At 42.1% G+C, this 16,345-nt stretch overlaps 1 protein-coding gene across 1 annotated transcript in view; it reads left to right on the top strand.

Moving 5' to 3' along the window:
- The window catches only part of TTN (titin), a 310,422-nt gene that overhangs the window by 61,800 nt on the left and 232,277 nt on the right, over positions 1-16,345 (top strand). The window contains exons 48-70 of the mRNA XM_054044429.1: positions 62-3,967; positions 4,763-5,041; positions 6,179-6,742; positions 7,293-7,574; positions 7,672-7,950; positions 8,434-8,712; positions 8,808-9,086; positions 9,208-9,495; positions 9,612-9,890; positions 10,053-10,334; positions 10,443-10,721; positions 10,825-11,103; positions 11,215-11,493; positions 11,630-11,917; positions 12,037-12,315; positions 12,432-12,713; positions 12,837-13,115; positions 13,238-13,516; positions 13,625-13,903; positions 14,027-14,314; positions 14,568-14,846; positions 15,111-15,392; positions 16,024-16,302. Coding sequence (XP_053900404.1) covers positions 62-3,967; positions 4,763-5,041; positions 6,179-6,742; positions 7,293-7,574; positions 7,672-7,950; positions 8,434-8,712; positions 8,808-9,086; positions 9,208-9,495; positions 9,612-9,890; positions 10,053-10,334; positions 10,443-10,721; positions 10,825-11,103; positions 11,215-11,493; positions 11,630-11,917; positions 12,037-12,315; positions 12,432-12,713; positions 12,837-13,115; positions 13,238-13,516; positions 13,625-13,903; positions 14,027-14,314; positions 14,568-14,846; positions 15,111-15,392; positions 16,024-16,302 — 10,368 coding nt within the window. The remainder of the gene's footprint in view (positions 1-61; positions 3,968-4,762; positions 5,042-6,178; positions 6,743-7,292; positions 7,575-7,671; positions 7,951-8,433; positions 8,713-8,807; positions 9,087-9,207; positions 9,496-9,611; positions 9,891-10,052; positions 10,335-10,442; positions 10,722-10,824; positions 11,104-11,214; positions 11,494-11,629; positions 11,918-12,036; positions 12,316-12,431; positions 12,714-12,836; positions 13,116-13,237; positions 13,517-13,624; positions 13,904-14,026; positions 14,315-14,567; positions 14,847-15,110; positions 15,393-16,023; positions 16,303-16,345) is intronic.

Genomic DNA, 16,345 nt, shown 5'->3' on the forward strand with positions numbered 1-16,345 from the left:
TACTAAATAGAAGTTTTCAGCAAAACGTTTTAGTAAAACTAAATAATTTTTTCCCATACAGACTTTTCTAGTTCTGTTGTTGTGTCTACTGAGGAAGAAAGAACCGAAAGTTACAGCAGCGGCCTTCAATTGTCTGATAGAGATAAAACACTTGAATTTATGCCTGAAAATTCTGTTTACTCCAGTAAATTAGAGATGAAAACGGAGGAAGGCAGCGTCCCAGTTTTCCTCAAACACGTTTCTAATGTTGAAATAAGTCTAGGAGATGTAGCTAGACTCTCAGTTACTGTTACTGGCAGTCCAAAACCTAAAATCCAGTGGTTCTTTAATGGAGTAAGGTTAACCTCTTCCACGGATCACAAATTTGTATTTGATGGTAGCGATTATAGTCTTATCATTCTCTATACAAAATCTGAAGATGAGGGTGAGTACACTTGCATTGCCAGTAATAAGTATGGAGAGACTGCATGCAGTGCCTATCTAAAGGTGAAGCCAAAAGAGATTGGAGAAGTCTACACAAAATCGGTGGTAGAACTAGAGGTGAAGAAACCCTTGGAAAAGAAAAGAAATCCCAACCCCCCTTGCTTTGTGAAGAAAGTGGAACCTGTTCAGTGTGTTCAAGGTCTCCCTGTTGTATTTGAGTATACAGTGCTTGGAGAACCTGTACCCGAAGTGCAATGGTTTAAGGGAAATCACCAGATTTTCTCTAATGTATACTACACTGTGGTTCATAATCCTGACGGCTCGGGTTCATTAACGGTCCATCAGTGTCAGAGAGATGATGGTGGGTTATATATCTGTAAAGCCATAAATCCCCTTGGGGAAGCCACTTGTTCTGCAGAACTGCTTGTACTGGACACCGCTGCTGTGTTTCAGTATAAGGAACAGAAAGTCGTTCAGAAACATCTTACGAAATCGTACAAAGAAACCGTAAGTGAGCAGACTACCGAGTCTCGTTTATATGCTGTTAAATTGCCAGGTGAGGGTGGGCAGCGGGACCAGCAAGTGTTGTATACAATCGGGACGGAGGGCAGGCCCTCGGTACATAGCGAAGAGGTGGACTCCTTGCTTGAGGTTTCTCACTCCGCCGCTAGCATACAGCAGGAGACGGTTCTTACGCAGCAAGCGGCGGTACTGGAATCCCGTGAGGCTGCGGAGAGCCTAGATGTTTCTCCTCAAGCTGCAGAAACGGGGGTTTCAACAGCAAAGCAGCTTCCTCCCGCAGCTTTCTCTACGAATGAGGTTCGGGAGCACCCGAGCCTGCTGGAGCCATGTCTTGAGCCAATTAAAAGCCCCCCAGTAGCTGGGTTGCCTGGTCCTGAACCCCAGGTGGGCCCCGCTATTTGTTTGCCAGTAGTAGAGGAGAGCAGCCCGCAGGACAAAGAAAAGGAACTGCAGATTCACCCCCCGGAGAGGGTTGCGCTGCAGGCGGCCCGAGAAGAGAAATCGACCTTTCTCTCTGCGGTGGCTGAAGAGCAGCGTGCAGTGACCGCGAGCACAGCGGTGCCTCTTCCGAGCGCGGGGGCGGAGGCGGGGACCTCAGCCCGCGAACCCCAGCAGCTATTACACACCCCCAGAGTTGAAGACATCCAGGAGCTGCCTAAAGAAACTTCCTTCGCGCTAGAAGCGCCTACGCGCCAGAAGGCTCTCCTGAGGCTGGAAGGCGAGAAGGAGGAATTTCAACTGGCCTTAGCTGCGGAACAGCAGCGAATAGGCGAAGCTCATGCCCAGGAGCTAGGCGCCCTGGATTTACCTGCGGAAGCGAAACCAGCACGGGAATCGCCAGCGGAGTTACACGTGCCTATAACTGATTCCCAGGGGATGTTTCTAAAAGAGGGCGCCTTTGATGTCCCGTCAGCAGCTCAGCAAAGGGGGGCATTGGTGCAGGAGAGGGTTGTGAAAGCTGCTCTCGTTACGGAAGAGAAGCAGCAGCTCGCGGGTGAGCACGCGCAGCAAGTCCCCGGACTTGACAGGACAGTAACTGTAGAAACCCAAAAGGAAGGCGCAAAGCTATTGAATTTGTCGGTGGTACATGGGCAAACAACACTCCCTAGAGAAGGGCATTTTAGTTTTGTGGCGCTGCCAGAGGATCAAGCAGTCTCTAGGAAAACCCCAATGTTGCTGCACGCGTTAGTCTCAGAAGAACAAACCCCCTTCCCTTATGAAAGCACTAGTCAGTTCTCTGCCCTGGATGGGGCGGTTAGCATTCAGCCTGTCAAAGAGCCCCCTTCCGCCCTCCACCTCCAGACAACCCAGTCAGAGCATGTGTTGCCTAAGGAAGACATGCTGGCTTTTCAAAAACCTGTATCCCACGTGGCTTTCCAGAGAGAAGAAAAAATGTTTAATCGGGCAGCAACAACAGAAGAGAAGAACGGGTTATCTGCGGAACAGCTGGAAGCTTTTCAGAGCAGTACCGAAGGATTACACCCCACAACTACAGTTGAACCTCAGCTACCGACCTGTCTTACCACAGTGGCTGAGGATATACCTCTGCCAAAAGAACAAATCATCAGTGCGGCAGAAAAGGAGCAGAAAGCTGCCCTGAGAAAAGAAGACTCTCAAACAGTTATGCAGCTATCGATCGTGACTGAGAGCAGGGCCTTGGACCGGGGTCATGTTGAACCATTTGAGGAGATTCAGACCGTGAGCGGTGAGGTGAAATCTGAACCCAGATTCCTTTCAGAATCTGTTTGCACCGAGGAAGGAAGTGTTCCACTAGAGAGTGCAAATATGCTAGTAGCCGCAGAACACGATTTTGCTGCAAGAATTCAAGAAGGACAGTCAGTGAGGCTACCATTAATACTAGAAGAAAGGCAGCCTCTCAAGGAAGAACATGCAATCGAACTAACGAGGTCAGAAACTGGAACTGTACAGGTAGAGAGGCAAGCAAAGGAGACACTGAGCGTACATGAAATACAAGAAAGAGAAGTCCTTTCCAAAGAAAACCAGTTTGTTGTTCAAGTTCCCAAGGGTTGTAGCTTAGACATGAAGACTCAGATCAGAAGCGCCCTGAAAGCTGCAATGACTAGTGAACAACATCTCTTGTTTTCCGAATGGTTGGGTGATATAAAAAATATTGAAGTAAAGACAGTGAAAGTCAACAAGGAACCTAAATATACAATGTGCACCTACCTTATAACCACAGGGAGTTCCAGTCCCATAGAAATAACTGTCTCTCTAGAAGAAATATACCCTCAGATAGTTGGCTTGAAAACTGAACTAAAGGCTGCTTTGTATTCGATTATTTACGAAGAAAAACATATTTTGATCGCAGAACAGCCCAGAGCTATGTCAGTAACTGGGCCTCAGAAGTTGTCTATCACGCATGCGCCTTTCTCAGAACTCTCATCGGCTACTGTTGCTGATAAGCCAGTGCAACAGGAATCCGCGAGTCCTATTTCTGAGGCGCTGGAGCCTCAGCGGGCTGAACTAGCCACAGAATCTGAAGCGCAGCTGCAACAGCTTTTGCCTGCGCGAGCAGTCAGCACCGTTGCTGTCAGAAGTCTGATCAGAGATGTCGGTGCAACCGCAGTCACTGCCGACGTTGCTTTAGCAGCTGTGCCATTGGAGAAACCAGTACAGATACTGACAATGAAACAGAAAAAGGAAGAAATATCTGAGGAAGATGGTGGCGAGGTTCTCATAACTCAGGCAGGGAAGCCAGAGGACAAGCTAGTTAGAGAAGATTATCCCGTCATTCACAGAAATCTCCTAGACACTGTTGTAGAGGAAGGTGATAGCTTAAGTCTTATATCAATTATAACAAACGTCAAAAAGGTGAATTGGTATTTTGAGGGTAAACTGGTGTCTTCAGGCAAACAGTTCAAGTGTTTACAAGATCATGACACATACACACTAGTAATCAACAAAGTACACAAGGAAGTGCATCAAGGAGAGTATGCCTGTGAGGCACTGAATGAAGGTGGAAAAACAACAACATCAGCGAAACTCACAGTTGTAAAAAGAGGTTGGATTATGGGGATAAAATATTGCCTCCTAATATTCACTAACTTTCTAATTAAATAGAATATATATATCTGTATCTCCATATCGATACGGATATGAAAAGCAATTAGACTTCATTAATGTAATCACAGAACTAACCATAGTTTTCCCCTATTCTTTCTCCACTTCCCATGTCCTTTTGGACATTCTGTCAATTTTTCGTTTTTCCTTCCCACTTTTTTTCCTAAAGTAATTCGCACTTTTTCACTTTTCTGTAATACAGTTAGTTGCCTTTTTGCTTTCGTCTCATAAATGATAAAAACCCAACCGCGTGTAATAGTGTCGTGTATATTTCTGCTTGCATCAGAATTTCTTAACAGCGCATGCATCAACACTTTCATCCCCTTATCCACAAAGCGGCGATCGGTTTTCTTGTTTTTATCCTTCTCATCATTGCAACGGGTCTTTAAAGCATTGCACCATTTTTAGCACAGTTTCATACACTTCTTCGTTTTCCACTGTTCCAGTACAACGTGGTATATTTCTATATCACATTGTTACGCATGTGTCTAGTAGTATCACCTCTTAGTCCTTTTTCTGATTTCATTACGCACTGCAATGTAGTCCATTCACTAGGTTTAGCACTGCTTATAATCTGCTTCCATCGTTGACAGTCATTTTGTTTTCTTTACAGTCACTTTCCTTGGATTGCTAGTAAATCACCCATCTAATTTCAGTTGGTCACTTCATTAACAGTTATTTGGGGTACATATACTGATGAGCGGGTATTCGAATTAATTTGTACTTCCAATTCTAGTTGCACCCATACTGAGGAGAAGACTCGAGTCGCAGGAAGTAGCCGTGAACCACCTGGCCAAGTTTACCTGTGAGACTGAGACTGCTCCTAATGTCAGATTCCAGTGGTATAGAGCTGGCCGAGAAATATATGACGGCGACAAGTATTCCATACAGACCACGAAATACGTGTCCACGCTGGAAATTCCAAGACCTCAAGTAGTTGACTGTGGAGAATACAGTTGCAAAGCTTCCAATCAGTATGGCAGTGTAAGCTCTACAGCTATTTTAACGGTGACTGGTAAGTACGGCATCTTAATGCTAATTTTATTTTTGCATTAACATCCTCCGATTGTTTCATTGCTTTATATTTTTAAAACACTTATTTTAGGATTATGAGTTCTTACATTGCACACAAGCGCAGATAGCTAGTCTTTTCATCTGGCAGGTGTGAAGACAGAAAAGAATTTTGGCAACACCAGTGTCAGGGATTTTTTGTTTCTTTGTTTTTTCTTTTCTTGTTTTCTGCATCCAGCGAAGGAAAAACCATCTCGCGGTTGATAATCGATTCAAAGCATTTCGAGACGTCATGGGGTGGGGAAGCGGGAACAAATCCACTTTAAACCGAGAATATGATTATTTTACAAAGACATAATTTAGCCTCCAGAAGATAATTAAAGGGGAGATACATTTTTTAAAATGCCAATTAATGTGTTTAGTCATTGTGGTCTCTGAGCTATCGAGCAAGAAAGAATGCAATGTCTTCAGCTCTGGGAGAAGAATTTCAAATTATTTGTAATATATGACATCAGTCGTCTTGGATCCAGCTTCTTCGATGTAGTGCTCAGTATATACTTACATTCATTCATTGTCTAGTTGTACTCTGCTTTATTTAACATCCAAGCGCCGTGCTTGGGCAGTAATTACTGAATGGTTGGGTGGAGTGATCTTGCAATGAATAAAAGATGTTTACAGGCATATCTCAATTTACGATATTTTATGAACATCTCAAAAACAACACATTTATAATATCTTATAGGTTTCTCCCTATATTTTTTCTGCGGTCTAAATGTATGGGGGTTTTGGTTTTCGGTTTCCTTTCCTTATTGGATCAATCATTACTGGCTAAATTATGAAAGCAGCATAAATTAATAACAGAATCACAAGCATTTGGCATTTTGGCCAGTCTTGCTAAATGAAATACTGGCTTTTGGATCTACACTCGTCATTGCTATATATCGGTCCAGACGGTCAAAATGTTTTTCATTCTTTTTCCGCTTTTCAGTTTCTTTATTGTTCAATCCTTAGTTTAAACAAATTTGAAACGTGTGTCCGAAGACAAACTATTCTCCTCCTTTTCTCTGCCTTTGGCATATATAGAGACAATAGTGGCTTTGGTGCCAGCCCAATATAACCATGAAACCATTTCTTTTTGCAGAAGCGTTTCCTCCAACCTTTCTAACCAGACCCGAATCTATCACTACTTTTGTGGGTAAAAGTGCCAGGTTCCTGTGTACTGTGTCAGGCACTCCGGTGATCGACACGGTGTGGCAGAGAGACGGCGCTGCCATCTCTTCTTCAGAACATCACAAGATTTCAACCGTTGATAATAAGCATAGTTTAGAGATTAAACATGTTACAGTAAACGACAGAGGAGTTTACACTTGCAAAGCCTCAAACAAGTTTGGAGCTGACATCTGCCAGGGGGAAATGGTAATTATTGATAAGCCTCATTTCATTAAGGAGTTACAGTCGGTGCAGTCTGCTGTCAATAAGAAGATACGTCTGGAGTGCCAAGTAGATGAAGATAGGAAAGTAACAGTAGCGTGGAATAAAGATGGGAACAAAATACCCCCAGGCAAAGATTATAAAATTTGTTTTGAAGACAAAATAGCATCACTTGAAATCCCCCTGGCTAAACTTAAAGATTCAGGAAATTATGTATGCACGGCTTCGAATGAGGCTGGAAGTAGCTCCTCTTCTGCAACTGTCACAATCAGAGGTAAGAAAGTTGTTCATCTACTTTGAACTTTATATTTCTTGAAATATCTATTAAATCTACGCAGGCTAGAAATACAGGCGATAGAATGCATAGGATGATGTCTAATTCCACTGAGAGGTAAATTGTTCTTAGTCAGTCTTGCTCTCAGGATTCTGTGTTTAGAGTACACTGTATGCACACCGTGTTCCTGTCTTTATTGAACGTATTTTGTCTGTTATTAATGAATGTTCCTTTTTAAGCTCTCAGTGTAGTCCGTGTCGCCTAATATTTCTTTTTACCAATACATTCTTTAATTTATTCTTGGGTTTTTTAATCTATCATTCTTTGTTTAAATAAACATGTATTTTCACCAAGAAGTTATTTAGTTTATTCCGGGGTGGGGAGGATGTAATCTCTCTTTGTTTAAATAAACTGCTTTTTTTTTTAACAGGAATCACTAGAACTGTGGCTTGGTTGAGATTCCTGTTAGCACCTCTAAATGTTGATGTGTTTAATCAATCTTTCAGAGCTTCAAATTTCAGGTTTCTTTCTTTTTGAAATCTTCCTTTAGAGCCACCATCATTTTTGAAGAAGGTGGATCCATCTTATTTATTGACACCGGGCGAGTCAGCACACCTTCAGTGCAAAATCAAAGGGTCTCCTGAAATCCAAGTTACGTGGTTCAAGAATAACAAAGAAATTAGAGAGAGTAACACGTACAGAATGTCATTTGTCAGCTCTGTAGCTGTGCTAGATATTTCCGACGTGAAAGTTGAAGATAGTGGAAGTTACTCTTGTGAAGCAGTTAATGATGCTGGCAGTGATAGCTGCAGCACTGAAATAGTTGTCAAAGGTTTGTTCTTACAATCACTGGCAATTTTATTTGAGAAATGACTTTCTGTTTTGGTGTCAGTAACTAATTCTTTATTGATGCTTTAATACTTTTATAGAACCCCCTTCTTTCATCAAAACACTTGAACCGGCAGAGATAGTGAAAGGAACAAACGCTACACTTCAGTGTGAGGTTGCTGGTACTGGACCATTCGAAATGAGCTGGTTTAAAGACAAGAAGCAGATTCGCAGTAGTAAAAAATACAGATTGATCTCTCAGAAATCTCTTGTTTTTCTGGAGATCTCTTCCTTTAATAGTGCAGATGTTGGTGAATATGAGTGCGTTGTAGCTAACGAAGTTGGTAAATGCTTCTGCGGTGCAACGTTCATACTGAAAGGTCAGTGAGCAAAGGAAAACTCTTAACATACTGTAGAGGTAGAAAAAATCTTGTCTCTTAAAAACGTGTTTCTTAATTGTTTTCCCCCTATTTTCTTATTCTCTTTAATGTACCATTATATCTTGTGTGTATCTGCCATCATGCTTCTGAATTTGGAAGGGAAAGCAGAAGGCAAATTTTACTAGAATTGCTATCAGTGCAAAATCTTATGCTAGGCTGCAAGAAGTGACAGCAATTCAGTTACCATTCACCCGCACCCACATCTGAACACGTTATGTCAAGTGATGTGTTCAACCCTTCGCTTATCCAGCTTGGAAATGCAATTCCCCGACCCATCCCCAAATTTTCCTCCTGATGTAGCTAACTAACCAGTGCATTGATGCTATATAATAGGCAAGTTTATTTTTAAAATAACCATTAATATGCTGCATCATGGGCTTGGGAAAGATGTAGTAATAAGTAAGTTTTTTTCTTTCGAAATAGAACCACCGTCTTTTATTAAGAAAGTCGAAAATGTGACTGCACTTGTTGAAGACACAGTTACTTTACAGTCCGTTGTGAAAGGGTCCGCTCCTATTTCTATAACGTGGATGAAGGGGAAAGACATTATTAAAGAAGATAACAAAGTCAAAGTGACCTTTGAAAATGGTCTTGCAACGCTGCAGATCACGGGTGTCCAGATTAGTTCTGGTGGCAAGTATACATGTGTGGCGGAGAATGATGCAGGAAGTCAAACGTGTTTTGGAGAATTAGCAGTGAAAGGTCCGTGTAGGAACACTTTAACTTCGCAGCATTCTACATATAATGGAAAGCGATTCCATTTTGACCCTAATAACAACTGTTTAATTCTGTTATAGAACCTGCCCAAATTACTGAGAAACCTGAGTTGATTGAGGTGACTGCAGGAGACCCAGCAATTTTGGAATATACAGTTGCAGGCACTCCAGAGTTAAAAACGAAATGGTTCAAAGATGGCAAACCGCTGGCTTCCAGCAAAAAGTATAGAATCAGTTTTAAAAATAACGTTGCCCAGCTAAAATTTTATACCGCCGAAATGCAGGACAGTGGCGAGTACACGTTCGAGATTGCGAACGATGTTGGACGCAGCTCGTGCACCACCACGTTCACTGTGTTAGGTTGGTATCTTGCTCTTTGCAAAGGACTGTTCAGATTTAAAGCCCAGATAGGGCAGAAATCGGGTTACACCTTGAAATGCTCATTGCACGTATTGTTTTTTCTTTGTTGTGTACTGAACAGACCGAGCCATTGCTCCGTTCTTTGTTAAACCATTGAGGAATGTTGACAGCATAGTTAGCGCCTCCTGCCGCATGGACTGCAAAATCTCTGGCTCCCTTCCAATGAGTGTTTCGTGGTTTAAGCATGACGACGAGCTAACTACCAGTGCAAAATACACAGTAGTGTTTGCGGAAGGTTCTGCGTCTTTGGAAATAAAACATCTAGACACGAACGATTCTGGCATTTACACTTGCAGGGCCACAAACTCTGCGGGCAGTAAAGAAAGCAGTAGCACTTTGGTTGTAAAAGGTTTGGCAGATCGTTTTGTATTTCTTCTTGATGTGTCATTTAATGATTCATTCTTCCCCACCACGCAGGTTACACTTCTTACTCTTTGCCATTATTTCTTTTAAACGCCCATTTAGAGCCACCCAGCTTCGTTGTAGAACCAGAGTCCCAAGAAGTAGCACCCGGATCGACGGTGCGTTTGAAGAGTTCCTTAAAAGGAACACCGCCACTCACAATACAATGGTTTAAGGGTGCCCGTGAGCTGGAAACCGGCGGAGCCTGCTATATTCTGACTGAAGCTTTAGCGAGTTATTTGGAACTCTACGCAGTAAAACCGTCTGACTCAGGGGAGTACACCTGCAAAGTCAGCAACGTGGCTGGTTCAGTTGCGTGCAGTGCAAACTTGTTTGTGAAAGGTTTGCATTCCCTTTCTTTCTTGACATCTTTGAGTTGTTGGGCTGCTCTCAGTCACACTGGCGCAGCCGTCAAGGTGCCGGTGAACTGAGATTTTAGCCCATTGTTGCCTTTTACACTCTTCGCCTCTTTCTGTATTCTTAATGCCTATCTTAAATCCATAGAACCTGCTACCTTCGTCGAGAAGCCAGAGCCATCACAGCTGTTAAAGACAGGAGATTACGCGCAATTAGATTGTCAAGTAACGGGCACTCCTCAGATAAAAATCACCTGGTTCAAAGGTGACCGGGAAATTCAGGAAAGCGCCAAATACAAGATGTCCTTCGTGGGCTCCAAGGCGACTCTCAAACTTATGGGTGTGGCGATTGAAGACAGTGGGGAATATATCTGTGAGGCCAAAAATGATGCCGGCAAAGATATTTGCAGTAGTGTTGTCACAGTCCAAGGTTTGTGTCAAATTTCCCCGGCCCCAATTCCCGCTCCAAGTTCGTTGCATCCTTAAAAGGTGCCAATGCTTAATTAATACAAACCACAATCTCTCTCTTGCGCTATAGAGTCACCTTATTTTAGCAAGGAGTTTGAGCCCATGGAAGTATTGAAGGATTCTGATGTTGCTTTGGAGTGCGAGGTGCTGGGTACGCCTCCATTTGAAGTATTTTGGTTGAAGGACAACAAGCCTGTCAGAAGCAGTAGGAGGCACAGAATAAGCATTGAGGATTCATTGATTAGCCTCCACGTTTTCAGGTTTGATGCCTCCGATGTTGGTGAATACCAGTGCAGAGTAACTAACGCGGTAGGAAGCTGCGTCTGCAGCGCTGGGGTGACCCTAAAAGGTTGGTATCAGTCGGGGAAACAGAGCTGAAGTATGTTCTTCTACCTTACACCGTTCTGCCCTCCAGCTGAAACTTACCGAGAGTCTGTTTTTTCTCCCGATAGAACCCCCGCAATTTGTGAAGAAGATTGAAAACATTAGCTCTCTCAGAGGAGGGTCCGCTGTGTTTCAGGCCGCCCTGAAGGGCTCTTTGCCGATCACAGTGTCGTGGTTGAAAGATAACGATGACGTCATTGAAGATAACAATATCAAAATGACGTTTGTGAACAACATGGCCACTCTCCTTGTCAGGTCTATTGAAGTGAAGCATGATGGGAAATATTTCTGTCAGGCTAAAAATGATGCGGGAATTCAAAGATGCTCTGCTTTACTAACAGTGAAAGGTTGGTTCAGCACTGAATGTTTTCAAAGAATTCGAACAATCGCATATTCATGTGTACGGTGAATATTAAAAATACACTTAACATATACGTATATATCCCTTTATTTATCAGAACCCGCAACAATAACTGACAAGGCCGTGTCAATTGACGTCACTGAGGGAGACCCAGCAACCTTGCAGTGTAGATTTTCAGGCACTAAAGACATTGCAGCCAAATGGTTCAAAGATGGAAAAGAGTTGACTTTGGGTCCGAAATATAAAATCAGTGTTACAGATCAAGTCTCCGCCTTAAAGATAGTTCATACGGAAAAGAAAGATAGCGGAGAATACACTTTTGAGGTTCAAAATGATGTTGGAAGCAGCAGCTGTACCGCTAGCATTAATGTGCTAGGTTTGTATTGTGTCTCTCTTCCGGGGGGGGGGGGGCGGGAGGGAGATGTAAAATATATTTGTGCTTTACTTTTTTGATACCAGAACTAGCACTGTGGTCAAATGAGCTAACACTTTGCTTTTACTGTGTTGGATAGATCTTATCATACCGCCCAAGTTCACAAAAAAGCTAAAGAAAATGGACAGCATTAAGGGTTCTTTCATTCACTTAGAGTGCATAGTGTCTGGTTCACATCCTATAAGTATCCAGTGGCACAAGGATGACGAAGAGATAACGGCTAGTGAAAAATACAAATATTCTTTCCATGATAACACTGCATTCCTGGAAATCAACCAGCTGGAAGGTTCAGACAGTGGATCTTATACTTGTGAGGCAACAAATAAAGCAGGAAGTAACCAGTGCAGTGGATATTTAACAGTCAAAGGTTTGAGCTTCTTATTCTTTCGCAAACACAAGACCTTCAATTTATTATTTTGGACTTTTTGATCATAAAATGATTCTTCTCCTACCCTTCTCTTTCCTCCTCTCTTTTACTCGTTGTAGAACCCCCGTATTTTGTTGAAAAACCACAGTCACAAGATGTTATACCCAATGCTAGAGTTCTCTTCAAAGCTCTTGTGAATGGTACCACTCCTATGCAGATAAAGTGGTTTAAAGATAGCAAAGAACTTCTCTCAGGAGCCACTCGCTCTGTCTGGAAGGATGACACGTCAAGTGTGCTAGAGCTGTTTTCAGCAAAGACTTCTGATTCAGGGAACTATACCTGTCAAATAAGCAATGATGTTGGGACTGCAACTTGCAAAGCAGCCCTGTTTGTGAAAGGTGTGCATTTTTATACCCTTTTAATCTCATGGGTTCTGTTTCTTTTTTATTAGAAAAGAAATATTTCTTGAATGTAAATTGAGTAAATAAAGTCTTGCCTTTTTGTTCATATTTAGAACCACCCAGGTTTATTCAGAAGCCTAGTCCCGTAGTAGTTTTGAGAAAAGGACAATCCACCAGTTTCGAATGCCAAGTAGCAGGCACGCCCGCAATCCACGTTACTTGGTATATGGATGGGAATGAAGTAACTGACCCTGCTAAGTATGGCATTGCATTCGTAGACGGTTTTGCCACTTTCAAAGTAGCCAGTGCCAAGATAGAGGATAGTGGGATTTATGTTTGTGAAGCTCACAACGACGCAGGTAGTGAGAGCTGCAGCATTGAACTGAAAGTGAAAGGTTAGTTATTAGCCTTTCCACCCACCTCTTTTTTTTATTTTTTTATTTTTTGCAGTCATGAGGGTTTTTTCCTGTTTTCCTAAGCTGCTATGTGTTTTCCTCCTGTTTTTTTTTTTTATATAGAACCTCCCACATTCATAAGGGAGTTGAAACCTGCTGAGGTAGTGAAGGGTTTTGATGCCATGCTGGAATGTGAAGTCTCCGGTACTCCTCCGTTTGAAGTGACATGGCTGAAGAATAACAAGGAGATTCGCAGCAGCAAAAAATACGCCATGAGCGACAGGGAATCGATATTCACCCTTGTCGTAACCAACTGCGATTTTTCAGATGCTGGGGAATACCAGTGCATTATATCCAATGATGGGGGTAGTTGTTCTTGCAGCACAAGAGTTAGTTTAAAAGGTCAGTTCAGTTACCACGATGGGGGGAGGGGGGACTCCAACATTCAGTTTCTTACCTACTTTTAGTATCTTAATAAGGATTAAACAATATCTTTTATCGTGGCTTCTTTTTGTAAAACACAGAACCACCTTCCTTCATAAAGAAGATAGAAAACGTCGCTACCGTCTTGAAAAGTTCCGCTGTTTTTCAATGCACGGTAGCGGGTGCTCATCCTTTATCAGTGTCGTGGATAAAAGATGAAAAAATTATCGAGGAAGATGAGAACTTCCATATTACGTTCGAGGACAATGTGGCCACACTGAAAATAAAACATATTGATATTGGTCACAGGGGGAGGTACACCTGCCAGGCAAAGAATGAGTCAGGAGTTGAAAAATGCTTTGCCTTGCTCTTAGTACAAGGTTTGTGAGCTATGTACTTTCAAGCCTTTTTCGTAGAAGTAGTTTAAAAGACACGTGCTCACCAGGAGAGAGAACTATAACGAGTCTACACTTTAATTCTTACTGCAGAACCCGCTCAGATCATAGAAAAGACTAAATCAGTTAAAGTGACTGAAAAAGACCCAGTGACCTTGGAATGTACTGTGGCTGGAACACCAGAACTCAAACTGAAATGGTTTAAAGATGGCAAACAGCTTCTGCCCAGTAGATATTACACCATGAGCTTTGACAGTAACGTGGCCAGTTTCAGGATTGAATCGGTAATGAAGGAGGACAGTGGTACATACGCTTTTAAGGTTGAAAATGATTTTGGAAGCAGCACCTGTGAAGCTGTTTTGACAGTTTTAGGTTTGTATTTTGCTCCATTGCATTTTGCTTTCTTTGTGGAAAAAAATTAATAGCTTCAAAAATACCGGGAGGCAATTTGAGGTGCAGGACGTTAACTCTTGTTTTTGCCATTTTGTTGGGCAGATCAAACAATCCCTCCATCATTTACCAAAAAGTTAACGAAAATAGATCAAGTTCTGGGATCGTCTATTCATATGGAGTGTAAGGTTTCTGGCTCACTCCCCATTACTGCTAAATGGTATAAGGATGGAAAAGAAATTCATGATAGTGCAAAATACAGGAGCCTATGCCATGAGAATACCGTATCAATGGAAGTTTCTAAACTAGAGTTGGCAGATACTGCAAGTTACACGTGTAGCGTAACTAATATTGCTGGGAGTGACTCTTGCAGCGCCGTCTTAACAGTGAAAGGTTTGGAACTCTTTACGTCTTCTCTTAACTATAGTAGATATTGAAAATAGATCTTTTAAAAATAATTGCCATCTTATAGCTTTGAATAGTATTGCGAAAAGTTACCGTATACTTTTTGCTCTTTGTGTGACGCTTCATTTCTTTAAGGCGTACTTAGAATTCTTAGTGTTCTTGATTGTTCACTTTGTTTGGTTTTCAAAAATACCTTCTGCCCAGGATTTAACTAAACATTTCTTTCCCTTGAAAATTGTAGAGCCAGCAAGCTTCCTAGTAAAACCTGAAAACCAGCAAGCCGTCCCGAATTCTACGGTGGAGTTTAAGACTGTGTTGAAAGGAACGCCTCCGTTTGCAATGAAGTGGTTTAAAGAAGATTTGGAACTTGTATCTGGAGCTAATTGTTTTATTGGGATAGAAGGATCAACAGGTTTCTTAACTCTCTATTCGGTGGATATTTCAAAGAGTGGATACTATACTTGCCAAGTTTCCAATGACGTTGGTAGCGATTCTTGTACTGCAACCTTGCTGGTAACAGGTGTGCACATGGACTTGTTTTGTGTTGCTCTCTTCTTGTCAGTCTTTTGTCGAGCCCAGTATCGTTCTTATAAATAGTTCCAAGATCATTATTTTTGTGCATTCTTGATTTTAGAAACTCTTAACTCATGTTTAGTATCGGATTTGTTTAATTTGTTCTTCTCTCTCGCGCGCGCGCTCTCTCTCTCTTTATTTTTCAGTATTAATTCTGAAATCACTCGTTTGTCTCCCCTATTTATTCCACCTTTTTTTTTTGGTTTCATAGAACCTCCAAAGTTTGTTAAGAAGCTAGAAGCATCAAAAGTAGTAAAACGCGGTGACTCCGCACGATTTGAATGCAAAATAAGTGGATCTCCAGAAATCCGAGTGGTATGGTACAGAAATGACAATGAAATCATTGCCAGTGAAAAATTCAGGATGTCTTTCAGTGATTCTGTGGCAGTGATTGAAATGAACCATCTCAGTACTGAAGACAGTGGGGATTACATATGTGAAGCTTACAATCCTGCTGGCAGGGCGAGCTGCAGTACTAAGGTTATAGTGAAAGGTTAGAAATCATTCTTCCCCATATTAGTTCGTACTTAATTTTCGGTGATTCTCCACTCAGACATTCACAAGTGAACGTTGCTTATTTCTTTTTCTGGGGCAGCCTTTTTCTTCCTGTCCAGTTTTCGCCACGTTCTACTATATTTCATCGGGGCCTGGGCAAGTCATTTTAAAGATGTTACCCTTACTCCATCCTTCACGGATGTGGAGGCTATTCCTAAATTACTCCTTCAGTTGCACCATGCCTCTCAGAATCCTAAAATTTGCTGCCTCGTGGCGCTGAAATTTTCAGGATCAGAAACAGGAATCTGATTAATTTTAATTGTACATAACGGTATTGGGTGTTACTGCGTTCAGCCATACGGGAGTAGCTCCTATTCTGTAACACTGTTGTTTCCTTTGTATACATTCGCTAAAAGAGTTGCTACAAGTCTGCTTGTCAGCCTCCAAAACAGACAGAGCTCATTACAGTATATGCCCAGAAAATCCGGAGAATACAAATCCATTCCACGGATTTTCCCCATAAAACATAATCTTGCTGCTACTGTGGTAACTTTGTAAGAATCCTTTTACAGTTCGTTACATATAGCCGAATAACGTTATAACAATGCCAACTGCTTTTCTTTTTGTAGAACCTCCTGTGTTTAGCAGGAAGCCTTCCCCAGTAGACATGCTCAAAGGTACTGATGTGAGTCTTGAATGTGAAATTTCTGGAACGCCCCCATTCGAAGTCACGTGGTACAAAGATAAGCGACAAATCCGCAGCAGTAAAAAGTATAAGGTTACATCCAAAAATTACCATGCGAGTATTCACATTCTTAATGTCGACGCCTCAGACATTGGCGAATACCAATGCAAAGCACAGAACGAGGTCGGGAGTGACTCTTGCATTTGCACTGTACAACTGAAAGGTGAGTTTATTTGCATAGAATCTGTGTTAGGTCCCGCATAGAA

The sequence above is a fragment of the Malaclemys terrapin genome, chromosome 11, assembly GCF_027887155.1.
Source record: "Malaclemys terrapin pileata isolate rMalTer1 chromosome 11, rMalTer1.hap1, whole genome shotgun sequence".
Lineage (NCBI taxonomy): Eukaryota > Metazoa > Chordata > Testudines > Emydidae > Malaclemys > Malaclemys terrapin.